We start from the raw sequence: 18,902 nt of genomic DNA, 5'->3' as shown, positions 1-18,902 counted from the left end.
AATGAAGTTTTAATTTTAATCTTCACTTATTCCTTCTTTGATGTTCTTTGTTTATATAGATCCATATGTCTGATTTATATATTTTTTCTTCTCTATAACAATTTTGCAAGGCAGGTCTACTGGCAACAAATTCCTTTGCTTTTATTTGAGAAAGTCTTTATTTCTCATTCACAAGAAGGATCATTTTGCAGGGCATAGAATTCTAGGTTGGTGATTTTTTTTTTTTTTTTTTTTCCTGTCAGTGCTTTAAATATTTTACTTTGTTCCTTTATTGCTTCATAGTTTCTGAGGAGAAATTGGATGTGATTCTTATTTTTTTTCCTCTCTAGGTAAGATGTTTGTTTTCCTCTGGCATCCTCCAGGATTTTTTTTAATCTTTGATTTTCTGTATTTTAAAAATGATATGCATAGGTATAAGATTTTGGTTTTGGTTTGCTTTGGGTTTTTTTGATTTTGTTTTTTTCTGTTTTTTTTTGTTTTTTGTTTTTTGTGTTTGTTTTGTTTTGTTTTGGTGTTTATCCTGCTTGGTGTTCTCTAGGCTTCCTGGATCTGTGATTTGGTGTCTGACATTAATTTGTAGAAATTCTGAGTCATTATTGTTTCAAATATTTCTCTTTTTTTTTTCCTCCACCTTCTTGTATTCCCATTACGCTTATGTCATATCTATTTAGTTATCCCACAGTCCTTGAATATTTGGTTTGTTTGGGTTTTTGTCCAGTCTTTGTTTTCTTTGCTTTTTGGTTTTCAAGGATTCTATTGATACATCCTCTAGGTCAAGGATTTTTCTCAGTCATGTCCGGTCTATTAACAAACCTATCAAAAGCATCCTTCATTTCTGTTACAGTGCTTTGTTTTATCTCTGGCATTTCTTTTTACTTCTTTCTTAGGATTTCCAACGTTCTGCTTACATTGGCCATCTGTTCTTGCATGTTGTGTACCTAATCCATCAGAGCCCTTCATTAATTATAGTCAAATTAATCATAATTGTTTTAAATTCCTAGCCTGATAATTCCAACATCCCTGTCATGTCTGGTTCTGATGCTTTCTCTGTCTCTTCAAATGTGTATAGCATTCTGTGTAAAAGGAACTGCTCTAAACCTTTAGCAATGTGGTTGTAAGGCGTGGGGGAGAGGAAGCATTCTTAATCTTATGATTCGTTCTCAGTCTTTTAGTGAACATACATCTCTGGACTTTACAAGTGTTCATTAGCTTATTTTTTTCTTTCCCTTTAGGTGGGCTAGGATGACCAGGGTCATCCTGTAGAGAGCTGTAGTTGGCTATTTCCCTCCCCTAGGTTAGTTGGGCTCTGATAGTACCCCAGCACATTGGACTCTGGTTAACTAGTTTCCACTAAGAGCAGACCTTATAAGAAGAAGAGAATGCTCTGGCATATTTCAGAGTACTTCCTCTTACCCTCTCCCTGCCAGAAACTCAAGGGGATTTTTCTCCAGTATTTAGTGTGGCAATCTGGTCTGGCTCCTGGAGGTAAATCTGAAAATATTGGGGTGGGGGGCACCCTATGACTGGGTTCCCCTGGCGTTTTTAACTCTTACAGCTGTCCACACTGAGCCTCCAGCAGTCCCTCAATCACAGTTCAGGTGTTCTTACCTTCAAGTTTCTTCTTTGCTAAGCTATGACTCCCTGTTTGCCTGTTTTTCTCTCCAGTCTTAGGGACAGCAGTTTGTCCTGTGTCCTCCCCTTTCTTACAGATCCAAGAGGAGTTGTTGATTTTTCAGTCTGTTCAGCTTTTTCCTTGCGAGTTTGGAGTAAGGACTTTCAAGATCCTTACATATGGAACTGAGTTAAACAATCTTTGTATTCCTGGGATAAACCTAACTTGATCATGATGTATTATCTTTCTGATACATTGTTGGATTTGATTTGCTGATATTTGGCGAAGGATTTTTGTATCTATATTGGGAATGAAATTTTTTTCTTATATTTTCCTCATCCTATTTTTGGTAAAAAGTTACACTAAACATAAGTAGAAAAATATTTCCTATTTTTCCTTTCCCTGGTAGAGTTTGTATAAGGTTGGAATGATGTTTTCTTTAAAAGTTTAGTAGATTATACCTATAACACCAGCTGGACCTAGTTTTTTTTCTTTTGGAGATGGTTTTTAAGTATTATTTTACTTCTTTAATAGCTGTAGACTATTTGCATGATCTCTTTCTTCTTTAGTCAGTTTTAAGAGGTTTTTAAAAAATGTGTCAATTCATCTAAGGTTGGAAATTTGTTATTATAGTATTTTTATTGTCTATTTTATTTCTACTGTCTTGAGTTATAATGACCTTTTTATTCATAACATTATTTATTTAAACCCCCTTAATTTTTTCTTCATCATCATGGCAGAACTCTATATTGTTATTCTTTTTGTTTTTTATTTCTCCTTTTTCTCTCTTTATCATTTCCTTTCTTCTATTTTCTTTGAGATTATTTGATAGTTTTTTTTTCTTTTTTTTCTAAATTAAGTTGTAAAAATTTAGCCTTTTTTTTCATTAACATCTGACTTGTGATCAGAGAATGTAGTTGGTGTTAGATGCATTCTTTGAAATTTGTAGAAACTGCCTTTGTGGCCTTGTACGTGTCAAATTCGTAAATCTTTCATGGGCCCTTGAAAAGAATATTACTCTAATTTTTAAGGTGGAATTTCATATGTGACCATTAGATCAAGACTGTTCATTGTGTTAAAATTTATATCTTTGCTGTTTGTGTGTTTTTGTCAGCTTGACTTACAAAGTAGCGAGAGAGGTGTGTTAAAGTCTTCACTGTATTGGAAGATGTGTCTCATTCTCCTTGCAGTTATGTCATTTTCTTTTAAAATGCATTTTTGAGGCTACTGAGTGCATATATGTTAAATTGTTACATCTTCCTGGTAAATTGAATTTCTTATGTATTAGTAATCGTCTCTATTCTTAATGCTTTTTATCCTCATCTGTTTTGTCTGATGTTAATGTAGCTAAGCCACCTTTCATTTGATTAGTATTTGTGTAAGACCCTTTCACTTGAAGCTTTTCCTTGTCCTCATACTTGAGGTGTATCCTAGACATTCTCTTTTTTCTCCATTGGTGAATTTAGTCTATTTAAATCGACTATCATTATGGCTGTATTTAAACTTTCCCACGTCTTCTAATTATCCTGTTTTATTTATTTATTTTTTTACTTTCTTGCCTTTTTTGGAATTAAGTTTTTTATCCTTTTTTTTTTTTTTTTTTTTGGTTTTGCCTTTTTCTTTATTTTTTTTCCCATTGGGTTGGGATCTATACTCATTATTTTATTGTTCACTTCTGAAATTGTATATGCTTATTTAACTTTATAATGCCTTTTATGACTTTTAAACTGTGCTCCAAAACTAGCCTAAGCTCTTATAAAAGAATAACTGATATTCCCCCAAACAACTTTGCAAATGGTAGGCTTTTAATAAATATTTGTTTGCTGATTGGTGTTCTTCATATGTATGTGTCATTTTGATTTTCATTTGATCAAATTTGCAAAGTAATAAAGTACGAATTATTTTCAATGACCAATATTTTTTCAGTGTTTCCTGTGAAATATCCTCTAGGAAAGTTGTTTCAATGTATTCATTCTAAGATCATTTCTCTAGAAATGTCAGCTGAGTTGGACATTACCTGATTGTATATGTAGATATGGCACCCACAGTTACTTTTTATTCTCTAATTTGAAATTTCTGCACTTGAAGCTTTTTCTCTTAGATAATTTTCCTGTAGTGACATGGTGGCAGGTGCCCTAATTTTAGATCAGAACTATATAATACAAACCATATAACTTGACATCCAGATTTTGAAATCAGGATGGTCAGATCAAACAAACACTAAGCAGTAAATTAGACCATATTCTAGACCTAACTTTTAAATGAAATGAACATTTTTGATCCGGTACTGTCTTCACTAGTTCTTTATTATTATCACTTCATTAATCATTTAGCTTTATAACTTTGCCCACACATTTTGTTTTAAGTAATTTGAGCTTCTATCTAAATTCATAATTTGTCATATAATTTATTTTTCATTTATAGCTCTGAGGCCTTTGGTTTGTCGGCAAGGTCATGGCTATTTCCTCTGCTACCTGATATTCTGCTTTGTTAGCAAAAGAGTTTTTTTCTTTATTGTTTTTTTGCTAATCATATATTTTTAACTGATTCAGAGTGACTTTTCTTCCAATTCAGGAAAAAAGAAAGATCCAACATATTAATTGTGGGTTTTTTTTGAGAGCGTTTGAACTCTCAACCCTTCTTCTTATCAGCTCCCAATCAGAAAATCGTAATAAGCTAAATATGTCATCTTTTTGCCTGGAAGTTTCTAATTATATCTGATTCTAAAATGTATGTGTATCCCTGTGCCCCCTTTTATTAGATATACAAAGCATAGGATAAAGTTTTTAAAGCACTTTTAAATAAGCCTGTATAACTTATGGTATATCCTTTTATGAAAAAGAAAATACCTTTTTATTATAAAAGTGGGAGTACAAAATTGTTACATAATTGTTTTAAAAACGTGTTACAATTTGGTGTCCGTTTTCTAGACCCTTTCTATGCATATATAGAATTTTTTCTCTAAGAATTATTCATTAACCTATGTTACAGTTTGGGCAGTATAATACCAACATTATTCATGTGGTTATTTTATGGATCTTCCTTATCTTTTTTAATGGTGGTGTAAATATTCCAATGTATGGATGTAACATTATTTAATCTATCCTTTCCACATAAAATTTAGATTATTTCCAATCTTTCTCGAAGTAGTACAGCAAAAACTTATATTACACATATATATGTATACATGTATATATGTTTGTATATTTGCTTCAGTTTTGTACAGTATACATTCTTTAAAAGTAAAATTGCATCAAAGCAAATTCATTTAAAATTTTAATAGATACTATTTAATTTGTAGTGAACAGGAACTCAGTATATTGCTGGTGGGAGTATAACTTGGTGTAACCACTTTGGAAAATTGTTTGAAAGTTTCTATTAAAGGTGAACATATGCACATGCTCTGGTCCGGCCCTTTTACACCTAGATATACACCCAGCAGAAATAGGTACATATGTTTGCCGAGGACATGAGCCGACACTGATGGTAGCACTAACTCAGTAATCAAAAACTGTGAACAACCCAGTGTCCGCCAACAGTTGAATGAATACATAAGTTATAATATATTTACACAAAGTAGTAGTGGACAGCAAAGGGGATGAGTTACTACAGCTAAATAAGACAACATGGATGAATCTTACAAACATAATGTTGAGCTAAAGAAACTAGACACAAGAATATATCTCCTCTGATTCCATTTAATTAGTGTTCACAAACGTGCAGAGGTAATTCATACTGTTCGAAGTCAGAATAGTGGTTTCCTTTAAGGGCAGAGGGATGGTGGGAATGAAGCACTAGGAGAAATCTGGAACTCTGGTTATGCTCTGTTGCTCCATTCTGGTGCTGGTTACATGGGCTTGTTTCATTTGTGAAAATGCATTGTGCTACACACTTAGGATTTTATGCCTTCCCATGTATGTGTTCTTCAGTGAAAAATTTGCAGTGAAGGAGTTCACTCTGTTTTTGCTCTATAGAGCCACTTCCAGACCCCTGCCAGTAGGGTTCGTTTTCTGTACCGGCAGTCTGGGAGACATTAAAATCTTTTTGATCTGGTAGATGTACAGAGAAGTCAGGTTTTTTAATGTTTTTTATTTATTTTTGAGAGAGAAAGAGAGAGACAATGTGAGCAGGGGAGGGGCAGAGAGAGGGGGAGACACAGAATCCGAAGCAGGCTCCGGGCTCTGAGCTGTCAGCACAGAGCCTGATGTGGGGCTTGAACCCACAAACTGGGAGATTATGACCTCAGCTGAAGTTGGACACCCAACCAACTGAGCCATCCAGGCGCCCCTCAATTTATTTTTATTTTTATCTTATTATAAGTGAGTCTCAGTATCCTTTTGTACATTTGCTGACTGTTCATTTCTTCTATAGTTTCCCTACCCCTGTCCTTTGCCTATTTTTCTGTTGCAGTGTTCATTTTTCTTACTGATTTGTAGTACTTTTTGGTCTATTATATGTCAAAATATAATGATTTTGAGAGAGATGGGGAGACAGAGAGCAAGCTGGGGAGGGGCAGAGAGAGAGGGAGACAGAGAATCTGAAGCAGGCTCTAGGCTCTGAGCTGGTCAGCATAGAGCCTGATGCAGGGCTCGAACCCACGGACTGCAAGATCATGGCCTGAGCTGAAGTCAGACGCTTAACTGACTGAGCCACCCAGGTGCTCCAAAAGACAGTGTTTTGAATAACAAAACTAACAAACTTATTAAGTGTATCATATGTTAGGAAAAGTTTCTTCTAATAGTTAAATTAGCCTTAAAGAGAACCCATTATTCTTCAGTCTCCAGCTCTGTAACCAACTCAGTTCTGAGGAGAGGAGAGTCTGCCTCATTAGCTCCAAATCTATAATATGGACTCCATATAGAATAGAATCCATCTGAAAGTCCTTGTTTTATTGTATATATATTACTGTTCTCTTTTTCTTGACTAGTCTGTTCTTTGCTGGGAACATCGTGAACAAACACTCAAAACCAGTTTACCCACTATTATATGTTACCCTTTGTTTCTCCTGGTTTCTCTTTATGCCTTTACATTTCCTAATATGGAGAAGAAAAATGATACTGAATAGGATTTGTTATATTTGTAGTAAATTGCCTATTAATTTTGTCTATATTATGTTTTTATAAAATAGCCCTTTAAAAACCAGTGTGCCGCATGCGATTTCCTTTACTCTCAACCAGTACCAAATTTCTAAGTGATCTTTTCACTAAAATATTTTTAGTAACTCAACTAGTCTGATGTAGTCTCACTGTTGTGTTTGCCTTTTTATGCTTTGGTTGGGGATGCCTTATTGAGATAATGTTTAGTTTAAATGTTTTCTAGACTTTACCGTATTTTAATGTTCCTCGTTTTTACTCTGTAGTGGCCTGTGGATTTTTTTTTTCATTTATTTTTGTTTTTTCTTTTAATATGTAATTCGTAGACGCTCTGCTGTTGCCCGCATTCAGGAGTTCTTCAGGCGGAGAAAAGAAAGGAAAGAAATGGAAGAATTGGATACTTTGAACATTAGAAGGCCACTAGTAAAGATGGTTTATAAGGGCCATCGCAACTCCAGGACAATGGTACCAAATGCTCATGGCACCCTTTGGAGAAATTGCAGATTCATAATATGAATTTTTTTCCATAACGATGATCTTCCTATGTTGCCAGTGTGCTTCCTGTATAGCATTATTGTACCTTAGCAGTTACCTCTTTACCCAAACATGGTTCTTTTAGTCCTAGAATATATTGCCAGACCATTACTGTTTAAAGAAACTCTGCCCTACTGAGGAAATTTTGTAGAATTGAAAATTTTTTAGCTGGTACAAGTAACAGTTGTGTCTTTCTTGCTTTCTCACACTTGCTGTCTACCGGCCTAGTAGATTTTTTTTTTTGTTTTTAGCTAGTATTAGCACCCTTTGTTGGTTTGGAGAGGAAGATTTAGATATATGAAATCCAGGCTCATTGCAAAATGTAGTCCAGTGACTTTAATTATAACTCTTAAGATTGACAAGTGAAGATTTGCTTCAGTCACTTTGTCTCTCTAGACTTTAGTGTCCGCCTTTATGAAATAAGAATAGACCAGATGATCTCTAAGATCTGTGCAAGTCTTACAATCCACAAGTCTATATACCCAGTGTCATATTAAGAAGATCTTGCAAGATGATTAGCATAACTGTTAACTCTGAACCATTCATATTTAGAAAGTGTTGTCCTCATACATTCATTGAGTTATCCAAAAGTACCTATAGAATTAGTTTTAATCTACTCTTCAGAGTAAAGGCAAAAAGTTACATTGTGGGAATACCTGCTCATCCGGTAGAATGTGTGACTCTTGATATTGGTGTCCTGAGTTCAAGCCACACGTTGTGTGTAGAGCTTCCTTAAAAAAGTTATTTGGGGTAGGGAAATAATTGGCTCTCTCTATAGGTATCATTGGTAGTATCGATTTAATCATTCTAAACTGAATGCTTATTATCAATAGAAGCGATCAATGTACATTTCTTATACTTTGTGGTTAAAATTTTAGATGAAAACCATTGGAGATAGGAATGAAAAAAAAGAAAAGTAAATATAACAGTAGCGCTAAGCAACAACAAAACTGGCTTCCCCTTTTGTTTTGGCAAAAATGGCAAAGTGGCAGCTACTGATGAAATGATCGAAAAAATCCTGAACTACAAAGATTTTTGGATGGTTTATTCAAAATCATCCATATGGCGTCACAACCATTCCAGTATATCCTATTCCTTTGTCTCGTTGCTTCATAAAAGTAAATACGCTATATCCTTTCTCAGTTGCGGGAGAATAGCTAATAAAAAGATTGGTACTTTTTGTTCTTTTATCATAAAGCAAAATAGAAAAAGGAACTGTTCGTTTTTTTCTATGAACTGTTTTTATTATAAACCTAAAATGGAACCATTTTTGGAAAGGTCAGCAACATATATAGAAGTTTCCATTACACTGCCCAGTCCCAGAAATCCCATTCATTCATTTAGCAGTTACTAATTCAGCACCTAGTGTCGCCAAGTACTGTTTTAGGCCCTATAAATATAGCATCGAACAGAGCAGAATCTCTTGTGTTCATGGGGAACTTTTCATTACTTAGTGCCATATCATGCTTGCTGAAAAATCTGTATCATTTTTAAAGTAATAGAAGACAAAGATTCTCTTCTATTTTTTTATTCTTTTCTAATATTTTCAGTTGCAGAATAGAGTAAGTTTTTGTTTTAATAACTCTGATTTGAGTTTTCTTCTAATTTCCTTTTTCTAAACCCTTAGATAAAAGAAGCCAATTTCTGGGGTGCTAATTTTGTAATGAGTGGTTCTGATTGTGGCCATATCTTCATCTGGGATCGTCACACTGCCGAGCATTTAATGCTTCTGGAAGCAGATAATCATGTGGTAAACTGCCTGCAGCCACATCCGTTTGACCCAAGTAAGATGGCCGTTTATAAGGCAAAGGCTAGAAATCTGTACATCAGCTCCAGTTTTGTGCTAGTTTTTAATATAAAAATAATGCATATTATCCTAGAAGGCAGCCACTAGAGTCAGTTATGACTCTCATTGGGTTTCAATCCACAAACACTTAGAACCTCCTTTTGGCAGAAAGTATGGGGAGATAGTTTATCCTGCTAATATTTCCTCCAAGTATTATCAGTTGCAAGAGCTTTGGCTGACTGAACTTTGCACTACTTCCCCAAACTCAATCTCCAAGCCTTTTTAGCCTTCACGTGGCCAAGTTAATGTACCAGAACGAGAGAGCTTGGCTTGTTCTTGCCTTCCATTTGACATTGCCCATGTTTCTCATAAAAGAGCGATGGAAAAGAAAGAAATTTGAGTGATTTCAAGATAGTCTTAAAATTATATTCCAGGGTAACTTTTAGAAAATCTTCAAAATCATATTTTCAGTTAACAACTATATCAGTACAATTTCCATTCCAGCTCAGTTTTGCTGTACATGTACATATGTGTATATGCATATACATACATGCATATATATACATGCATAATGTATAACATATGCATGTCTTAATGGCTTGTTTTTATGCTTTATATTAATATGTACATTTTATTTCTAGTTCTAGCCTCATCTGGCATAGATTATGACATAAAGATCTGGTCACCACTAGAAGAGTCCAGGATTTTTAACCGAAAACTTGCTGATGAAGTAAGTTTTTTACTTATACTTATTATAATGAGTGTATGTCACTTTATTCCTGAAATGCTTTCTTAAGAAGACGCCCATCAGCTCATTATTAGTTGGTAACATAAACAAGTTTATTTAATTGAGGAGGTCGAATTTTAAGAAAAAGAAACAATAACATGCCTATAATACTAGAGAAGTAAAAATCAGAGTATTTTGATAATTGTAGTACTGATCATCGGTAATACCAGATTAAGTGTATTATAGTTTAAGAAAAACAGATTGACTCTCTGTGCTTTTGCAATGAAGAGTCATTTAAAAAACCTTCGGTCCTTTTAAGAAAATAGTTTTACTCTGGCTGCCCTCCATAATCACAGCCAAATAAGTAGCAGAACAAATGACTGGAGAATCTTTTCCTTTTTGTTATATTTTAGATTTCTTCAGCTCCTTGTTAAACCAACAGCTTTCAAACTGGGTTGTGTGAAGCTGTAGGTTTTTTGTGGGATGAGAAGAGGGAAGGTGGATGACACAAACGCTGAATTCTGGGCTTTTCCTCCCTAACTTCAGCTGGGGTTTTTATTAGTGGGTTTTCATAGAAGATTTTTTATGAAAATAAGGGTCCATGGCATTAATCAGTTAGCTCCTGACGTAACTGTTGAATTTCTGTGAGTTTCTGCATTCTGTGAATGCAGCTCAAGTAGATGCTGCATTCTCTTAAAAACATAAAGTGAGGGTCCATTACTGAGAAATGTTAGTTAGAAAGCCAGAGCTCTAGACCAGGGTTGACAGTTCACGGCACAGTTCCCACATCTGCTTTCTAGTAGACATTTATAACTTCTATGTCAGGCAAGGTGCTGAATTTTATTTTTTTATTTTTATTTTTACTTTTTTTAACTTTTTTTTATTGTTTATTTTTGAGAGAGAGAAAGAGAGCGCACAAGCCGGGGAGGGCAGAGGGAGAGGGAGACACAGAATCCGAAGCAGGCTCCAGGCTCTGAGCTGTCCACACAGAGCCCAACGCAGGCCTTGAACCCACAAACTTGCGAGATCATGACCTGAGCCAGAGTCGGATGCCCAACCGACTGAGCCACCCAGGCGCCCTCATGAATTTTAAAAAATAAACCTTCCCTCAGAGCTTTTAGGCTGGTGGGAAAGACAGACTTGTGAACAGTCAGCCAGAATGTAGGGAGGCACACACAGTGTTCTGGAAGCCTGTGACAAAGGAGCAGAGGTGCTTATACATGGGGTAGATGGGATGGGGGAGTCTTTGCAGAGGAAGTACAAATTGGACAGAGTTCACCAGGCAGACAGGGAGCTAAGGAGTACTTGAGATGAAGGATCAGCATGTTCCAAGGTGTCCTAAGGTAGGTAAATAACGAACCAGGGGTGAGTGGGTAAGAAAGCAGCTCCCTGGGGCAAGATTATAAAGGGCCCTGGGGGTGCCCCATGAGTTGAAAGTGTGTAAATCACTGGGGAACCATTGATGACATTAGCATCTTTCTCTTATTCTCATGCTTCCCTTTCTTTCTTTTTTCCTTTGCCACACGCTTTGCGGTTCCCTCTTTCTTTCTCCCCCTTTGCTCATGACTGTATAGTAGATTCCTAGGTGTTTATGGGTAATCATTTAGTCCTGTTCTTGGTACTTAAGATACAATTCATTGGTGACTCTTAATCCAAAACTTTATTCTTCAAGATTACTTTGCCTCAGTCAAGGTAACGTTTTCTCCAGAGATCCAAATGACCCAGGGATAGTAATTTCACACCCCTCCGTCACTAAGAGCATCAGCTCTGCCGTAGGGGAAAATAATGAGCAGACACAAGGTAGACTGCTCGGGGAAACAAGTTACAAGAAAAAATTCATTGAATTCTTGAGTGTTTGAAGTAGCCTCAAAGTGTGACCTTTCTCTTTGCTGCCAGTTGAAAGAGCAGCGTTCTGTGATGTTACTCCCTCACTGCAAGTTAATTACCTGGCATCGAGTAGCCTTAGGGTGGAAATCTACACAGCGTACATGGAAAGAATGAAGTAATTCCTCTTTGGACGTGCTAATTTTTTTACTGTTCTCCTAATCTTCATGGGAACGTATAGTTACTTCATTGCTTCTGACCTGGTTGTTTAACTTGCCTCAGGTTATAACTCGAAATGAACTCATGCTGGAGGAGACTAGAAACACCATCACAGTCCCAGCCTCTTTCATGTTGAGGATGTTGGCTTCACTGAATCATATCAGAGCTGGTAAGGACTGTCATTGTATTACTCAAACCATTGTTACATTTGAAAAACATTATTTAAGATCCGCTTAAATAATCTGCTTAAGATCTATTATTTAAGATCTGCTTCAAAGTGATTTGTAGAATTTCCTTTAACCACAAAACGAGGGCAATGTAATTCCTGAGCTAGGAGTTCTGTGAACCCTGGATCTTAGTACAGTAAACTTACTTCCTCATGAACCAAATTTATTGAAAAGCATCCAAATGAAAAGACAGAGTCACTTAAAAACTTTTATCAGCTGTGCTTCTCTTCTCAGGGTGGAGGATCATACCATAAACCTTACGCTATGTTCTACAGTAAGGTACCCTTTTATGGTAGATGTGGTCAAAATTACTCCTAGCCCAGACAAAAATAAGTGTTACATGCTACTGTGAAGGTCGAAACAGATACCTCAGTATGGGTTTTTAAATACTTTTTGTTTTCGATGATAAACCGCGAGGTTCGGTGCCAAAGAAACACAAAATCGTATACATTACAATTAATATTCAAGAAGGAAGTGAATATAATCAGTGTTCATAACAGTAGAAAAGATCCAGTGTCCATTGTAAACAAAGTACATTTATCAAACGAGACAGCGTTTGTTGTTCTTCACTGATTTCACAAATTAAATGTCTTCCTATGTTGGGTATTACCTATTACTTAATAGTAACAGCGGCCATCGTTTCTAGAGTACCTGTAATGTGTCAGGCACCATGCTAGTCATTTCACAGATGTTTCCCAATGAGCTCCAACCCTCTAGAAAGTCGGTTATTTATTCGTAATAGCTCGCCCCAGCTCATACAGCTGATGAATGGTGAAGCCAGGTGTGAAACTGAGTTCCACGCCCTTACTCCCCTTTGACCTAGAAAGTTCACTTGTAGGAATACGTTCAGATCAGAAATAGGACACGCAGCCACCCGGGTGATCTGATCTCAAGCTTCTTTACAGGCTCATTCACAGTATTTTCTCCTTCTGTGTCCATTCCATCCACTCTGGCCCTTTTTGAATTTGGGGGCATGTCAAACTCTTTTCCACCTCAGGATCTTTATCATCATGTTGTCCCCCTTACATCCTCATTCTTCGTTAGGATCATTTTGCTTATCCTTCAGGTCTTTGTAAGCGGTGGATTAAATATCACTTCCTCAGAGAGAGTAGGGACAAATATTCCAGGCAAAGTAAAGGGTATGTAGCATTTTTCGAAGTCCTGGAGGAGAAAGAGTGTGGAGCACATCTAAAGAATTGAAAGAAACTCATATGAGATGGGGAGAAAATCATGAAATTGTAAATATTAACTACTACCAGGAAAGAATGAGATTTTCAAATGGTCAAAACAAAAAATAAACATGGAACGTAAACGGAAAATGTTAGTAGTCCAACCAAATATTTTTGCAGTAGCTTTGAGGCTCCTGTATTATCACATTAATGACTAAGATTTTTGATCCATTTTCTTCAATAACAGTGAGTAACCCTTAAGATTCATCTAGATTTCAGACTTGAGAAGGTAGCTTTTCTAGAACATTTGCCAATTAGGATTCTTAAAACTTGCTTGCTCTGAAGAGTTTATCTGGCGAAGGGCTCTTCCTTAGTTTTTCTGTGGAAAACATTCTTCTCTGGTCTGTACAGAATCTGTTTTGTACGGGTGCTCACGTGGTTTGTTCGCCAACAGCTACTACTGGCCTCCTTTGATTTGAGTGTTAGAGAAGACGTCTCATACTGTGAAGATCCCTTTGCTTCCGGTTCTTTTTGCCGTCAACCAAAAACACCTTCTAATTGTTTTAGTCAGCTCACCCTCTTGCTTCTCTTACGTAAAAGACTGGAAAGAAAGATGTTCCCGAGAGTTGTTTTTATCCTTAAGACATCAGGTTACTTGATGAGTCAGTTATTCCCCCCCTTCCTCTCCTTTGCTCCTTGTCTCCAGTTCTTGGAGTACCATGAACGTGTGCAGGTACTCAAGGAGAGTTAGTGATGGACGGCGATCAAGTAAGCCCAGGCTAGCTCCAGAATAGTCCAGCCCCTCCATTACTCCACAAGGCTTCCTGGGAGGCCCAGGGAACAGGTACTGGGCGGCCTCTTCCTGGCGGAGCTGTGATCTTCAGCGAAGGCTGCACTTCAGATCCCCGGTGCGGCTTTGTCAACTACAAATACTTGGGTCCTACCCCTTGAAGATTCTTACTCATTTGATCTGAGTAGGGTTTGAGCTTCTGCATTTTCAAAACAGCATGCAAAATCATTCCCATGAGTACAGCAGTAAAGACTGTGGTGTCTGAATGTGGTGTATGCTTCGGATGGGGGCCCCCAAATGTGGGGCAACGGGTAGAAGCGGGGGGGGGGGGGGGGGCAATTCACCTGAGGCGGAACAAAGGAGATAGAGGTTCACTGAATATGCGGCTGGGGAGCGGGGGCGGGCAGGCAGAGGAGAAGCTGTCTGCAAGGAGGCAGTGGGTGGAGGCTGTTTTTAAAGGAGGAGATGAGGAGGTGTGGCTGCCGTGGAATTTTCCCTTTATTGGTAGCTGTGCCTGGTTGTAAGGAGCCCATGGGTCACTTAGGGCCTCTGGCTATTTTGAGGTGGGTCCCCTGGTGGGCCTGTCTGTATCCAGCCAGGTGGTCGCAGTGGGCCCCTTAAACAGCCCATTGCTCGAGCCTGTTTGCCTAAAAGCGGCCTCTACAAAGACTTCCAGTGCAGGCCAGCCACTTCTTGAGACGTAAAGGCAGTTCTGAGACCCCTGGAAGTTTTGATAGACTTTGGAGAGATGGTGATTGTGTGTTTGCACCATTCTAACCTCTTCTAGAATGTCTCAGTATCTGGTAATTTACTCCTCTCCTTAAAATGTGCCTCTCATGTTCTCAGGACAGAGTCCAGATGTGTTAGCATGACTTAGGAAACCCTGAAGCATCACTTGACATACTTCCCTTCATACCTCTGGGCCTTGGCCCAGGGAGCTCTAGGTGGCCATGGTGCCCTCCGTGGTTGGTGCCAGAGCCCGACCTCGACTGAGCTCACGGCACTTACCAAGTCCTATGCACAGGTTCACTGTGTCAGCAATTGTAACTTTACTTCGGAATATAACCATGTTCACCTACTCTTGGTCTCCCTGCTCCCACCCCCACCTTCACACAGTCTGATTTCCACAGGGTGGCCAGAGGGATCTTTTTTAAAACGTGGGTCAGCAAATTTTTTCTTGAAATGGCAAAATAGTAACTATTTTAGACTTTGTGGGTCACTTGGTGTCTGCTGTAGCTACTCATCTCTGATGTGGTCGTGTAAAAGTGGCCACACATAATCTGTAGATGAATGGGCGTGGCTCTGTTTTAATAAAAGTTTATTTGCAAAAATAGGCTATGGGCTGGATTTGCCCGAGTCAGTTTATTAGCCCCTTTTTTATATAAATTAGGCTCTGTCACCCCACTTCAAATTCTTGGGGGATCCCCATTGCTCGTAAAATAAGACTGGTCTGGGGCACCTGGGTGGCTCAGTCGGTTGAGTGTCCAATTGCAGGTCAGGTCATGATCTCGTGGTTCGTGAGTTCGAGCCCCGCCTCGGGCTCTGTGATGACAACTCAGAGCCTGGAGCCTGCTTCGGATTCTGTGTCTCCCTCTCTCTCTGCCCTTCCCCCACTTGCGCTCTCTCTCGCACTCACTCGCTGTCTCAAAAATAAAGATTTTAAAAAATTTTTAGTAAAAAAAAAAAGACCTGGTCTGCCAGGTCCTACATGATGTAACCCTTGCCAGCCTCTGACTTCCAGTCATTCCAGTTATCCCGTAGCGCACCGCGTTTCAGCATGCTGGCCACCTCTTCTTTCCTCAGACTGATCAAGCTTCTTAGCACACTTAGGACCTTTTCGCTGACTGTTTCCTTTTCCTGAAGGACTTTGGCCCTGAACTGAACATACAGTTGAGCCCTCAGCTCCAGCGTCCCCTCCTTAGAAGTGTCTCGGTAGACACTTCACCCAGCGTGACGTTGCTTCACGTGCCTTCTCGCTCGTGCCCTGCCTCTCAGTCACCCACTCTGTTCATTGCCTATTTTCCTCAAGTACTTAGCCCAACTTTTCGTTACTGTATCTGCTGCCTTCTTACAAATTAAAGGGGGGAAATGTTGGTTGTCTTGTTTTCGATTTTTCCCCTTTAGGAAGTGGTCTCATTGAGAGCAGAGACCTAGTTTGTCTTATTCATAGCTGGATATTTAACTCCTAGAACAGCGCCTGGCAGTATTCGTTGTTCATCAAATGTCTGTTGAATAAATGAATGAATTTCTAGTGTCACATCTCTAACAGTAAGTCACATATTTATTCTTTTTCTTAGAAAAATAAATAATTTTGTGAAGGATGGTCTGGAGAACTGCACAGTATTTTTGTGGAACACAGGATTCCTTCGGGGAATTGTTTTCCTCTCTATCTCTTCATATTTCCCCGACCGAAAATAATTTCCTGAGGAAATATTCCTAACAAGAATAAAAAAGGCTTCCCACAAACGTAAACTGTATTTACAAAAACGGTTTGGTACCGTTGCAGGATTTTTCACCTCAGTACCCAGGGTTCCTTGTCTCGCCGCTTCGAAGAACTTAGAGGCGACACAAAAGGAGCAGCAGGCCCAAGTTTGCCGAGTGTCAGGGCAGGAAGGAAGAAGAGCATGGAAGCTCTCTTGACAGGGCACGTTTGAAAGCGAATGCCCGGGACTGTAGGCAAGGGCCTTTGTCTGGAAGATTCTGGTCGCCTCTCCCTTCCCCGCCCCCTTGTTCCTTCTCAGGTCCTACCCTTACTGGCTGGACAGCTCTAGGTGCTGGGTCGTCCGTTCCTGGTTGACTCGGTTCCATTGTACGAGGAGTCATACTGTCCCTCCTGTAACACACGTTTTATGGTTTGCTTTTCTAGTTAGGTATTTTGATTGTCAAATTCCTGAGGGGGCCCTGAGGGGGAGCGGATGGCGTTTGTTACATTCCTAAGAGGGACCTTGTTTGTGCCTGTGGGGGTTGGCTGTAGTCAGACACTCCCAGCGCTGTTCCGAAACATGTGGTCCTCCCCGCCCAGAGCCTCCAGGTCCTACCTAACCTGTCCCTCTCCGCCGTTTTATCCTGCCTTTTCCTATCACAGTATTGTCTGCGTTTAAAAACAGTGGATTTAGAAGCGATTCTTATTTTCAGTTTTCATTTCAAGGAACAGGGTTTGTCAGGCCTCCCCGGTCTATAACTGCCAACCAGAGGTCGGTGTAACCATTGAGCCGCGGTGCAGTTTCCCTGCCTCGGAGAGGTGGGACTTCACGAACAGAAGGTTTCCTTTATTCTTAGAAATTGGGCTTATGTTCTGAGAGAGGACTCTGCAGTGACTGTGATGGACTTGAAAAAAGAACCACCGTTCTGCCCTCTTCTCATTCCGGGAGCCACGGTCAGTCACTCGCTGGCCTATGCTAGACACTCCTGGCCCTCGCTTGACTCTGCGGCTTGCTCTGGACTCTGCAGAAGTCTGTTGTCTACCGTAAACTCCCTGAGTTAAAGACTGTGACAATTCTTGTTGACCCTCCGTTTCCCCATCTTCACGCATAGTGTGACGAGCGAAAGGAATGTGGGTAAGAACCGGCGCACTTTGGAACAGGCGGACACTCCTTCCTCGTGCTTCCAGTGGGACAGGAATAGGTTCGTTGAATATAGTCAGCCGTGTCCGGGATTCCCACTCACGGCAATCTACCGAGGCAGATAGTGACTTCGTGTTTCGCTCCCTCGTGAAAGTGTATCACAATAGAAAGATTATAATCTCTTTTATACTAACATTCGTTAGTACTGACCAGAAATTCTTCCACTGTGCTTGGATTCCTTAGTGGTTGATACATGAAGGTCAATCCAAACCTTATTTTGGTTCATTTATTTTGCAAATGTGTATGGAACACGTACTATATAATAATAATAATAATAATAGCTAAAACTTGTGTAGTTCAGATTATAGATCATATACATCATCTCATTAGTTTGATTTCAAAATGGAGTCAGCATAGAGGGGATTTAGTTTCATTCACTTGGACAGAAAACACACAGTCCCTCTGTACACTGCTCTTGGTGGTGTTGACCTAGGACCCAGTGACCCAGTGGGAGAGTTCACGCCTCTGGAGGTCCTAAGTAAAAGCTCAGGCTTCAGTCTTCTTGCTGTTGACAGCCGGGACTGAACTTCTCCCCCATGTCTGATCTCCGTGTTTTCCACGCTGCCTTGGGGGGAGTGTTCCTGTGACAGAATGGGCTCCGTGCTAGTGGTGACAGGGGCTTTTAAAGTGGCCTTCTTCACATAACCTAACGTAACATATCCTAGTAAAACCTATATGCATGGACTGCTGTACCAGGCTCTGAGGACAGAAGAAAAAAGAAAAAGTTCCTACCCTCCCAGGAGCTCAGAGCCCTTCAAGTCTAGTAAGAAGACACACACGACCTGTCTCCGCAGTTAGGTCATCTTTATACGGGACACACGGGATAGTCTGGAATGTAGAGGAAGGAGTTCCTCATTCTGCAAGTGGGGGTTTGGAAAAGTCCCAGAAACGTTTCACACGGGATAACAGTCGCACTGAGTGGGTGCGCAGAAGCTTTACGGCTGCAGGACGGGGCGAGGGTCCCAAGCAGAGGAGCAAGACGCGCAAACCGTGACGGGCGGGGACAGCGGGCCGTGTCACGCGCCAGTTCACCATCCCGTATTCCCTCGAGGGCAGAGACCACGGGTCTGTTTTGGTCACCATTGTATCCTTAGCACGACGCCTGGAACATAGCAGATATTTAACTGAAAAAATTTTTTTTATCAACAGAATACACAGATCCTTAGGAATGTTCCCCGGGTTCCCCCACAGCCCCCCTCGGTCTACTGGTGTCACGAGACACCTCCTTAGGCTCCTGGACTCCAAGGAATACGATCTGAAAAACCCCACAGTAGACCGGGACATATCCGGATCCTTAG

The 18,902-nt window shown here is 39.5% G+C and overlaps 2 protein-coding genes across 16 annotated transcripts in view; one reads left to right on the top strand and one right to left on the bottom strand.

The window, feature by feature from the left end:
- Nucleotides 1-18,902, top strand: part of DCAF6 (DDB1 and CUL4 associated factor 6) — a 135,296-nt gene that overhangs the window by 115,680 nt on the left and 714 nt on the right. For all 8 annotated transcript variants that reach the window (XM_025926207.2, XM_086694182.1, XM_086694181.1 and 5 more), the window contains 4 exons: nucleotides 7,032-7,170; nucleotides 8,867-9,023; nucleotides 9,667-9,755; nucleotides 11,859-11,964. In XM_025926207.2, the coding sequence (XP_025781992.1) occupies nucleotides 7,032-7,170; nucleotides 8,867-9,023; nucleotides 9,667-9,755; nucleotides 11,859-11,964 (491 nt within the window). The remainder of the gene's footprint in view (nucleotides 1-7,031; nucleotides 7,171-8,866; nucleotides 9,024-9,666; nucleotides 9,756-11,858; nucleotides 11,965-18,902) is intronic.
- GPR161 (G protein-coupled receptor 161) overlaps nucleotides 12,169-18,902 on the bottom strand; it is a 64,582-nt gene continuing 57,848 nt past the window's right edge. For 7 of the 8 annotated variants that reach the window (XM_086694185.1, XM_086694191.1, XM_086694192.1 and 4 more), the window contains one exon: nucleotides 12,169-18,706. The gene's annotated coding sequence lies outside the window, so the exon portion shown is untranslated. The remainder of the gene's footprint in view (nucleotides 18,707-18,902) is intronic. The other variant, XM_086694188.1, reaches the window with a different exon arrangement.

This window comes from Puma concolor, chromosome E4, assembly GCF_028749965.1.
Source record: "Puma concolor isolate L17-30 chromosome E4, mPumCon1.1.hap2, whole genome shotgun sequence".
Taxonomy (NCBI): Eukaryota; Metazoa; Chordata; class Mammalia; order Carnivora; family Felidae; genus Puma; species Puma concolor.
This window is presented reverse-complemented; position numbering and strand designations above follow the sequence as displayed.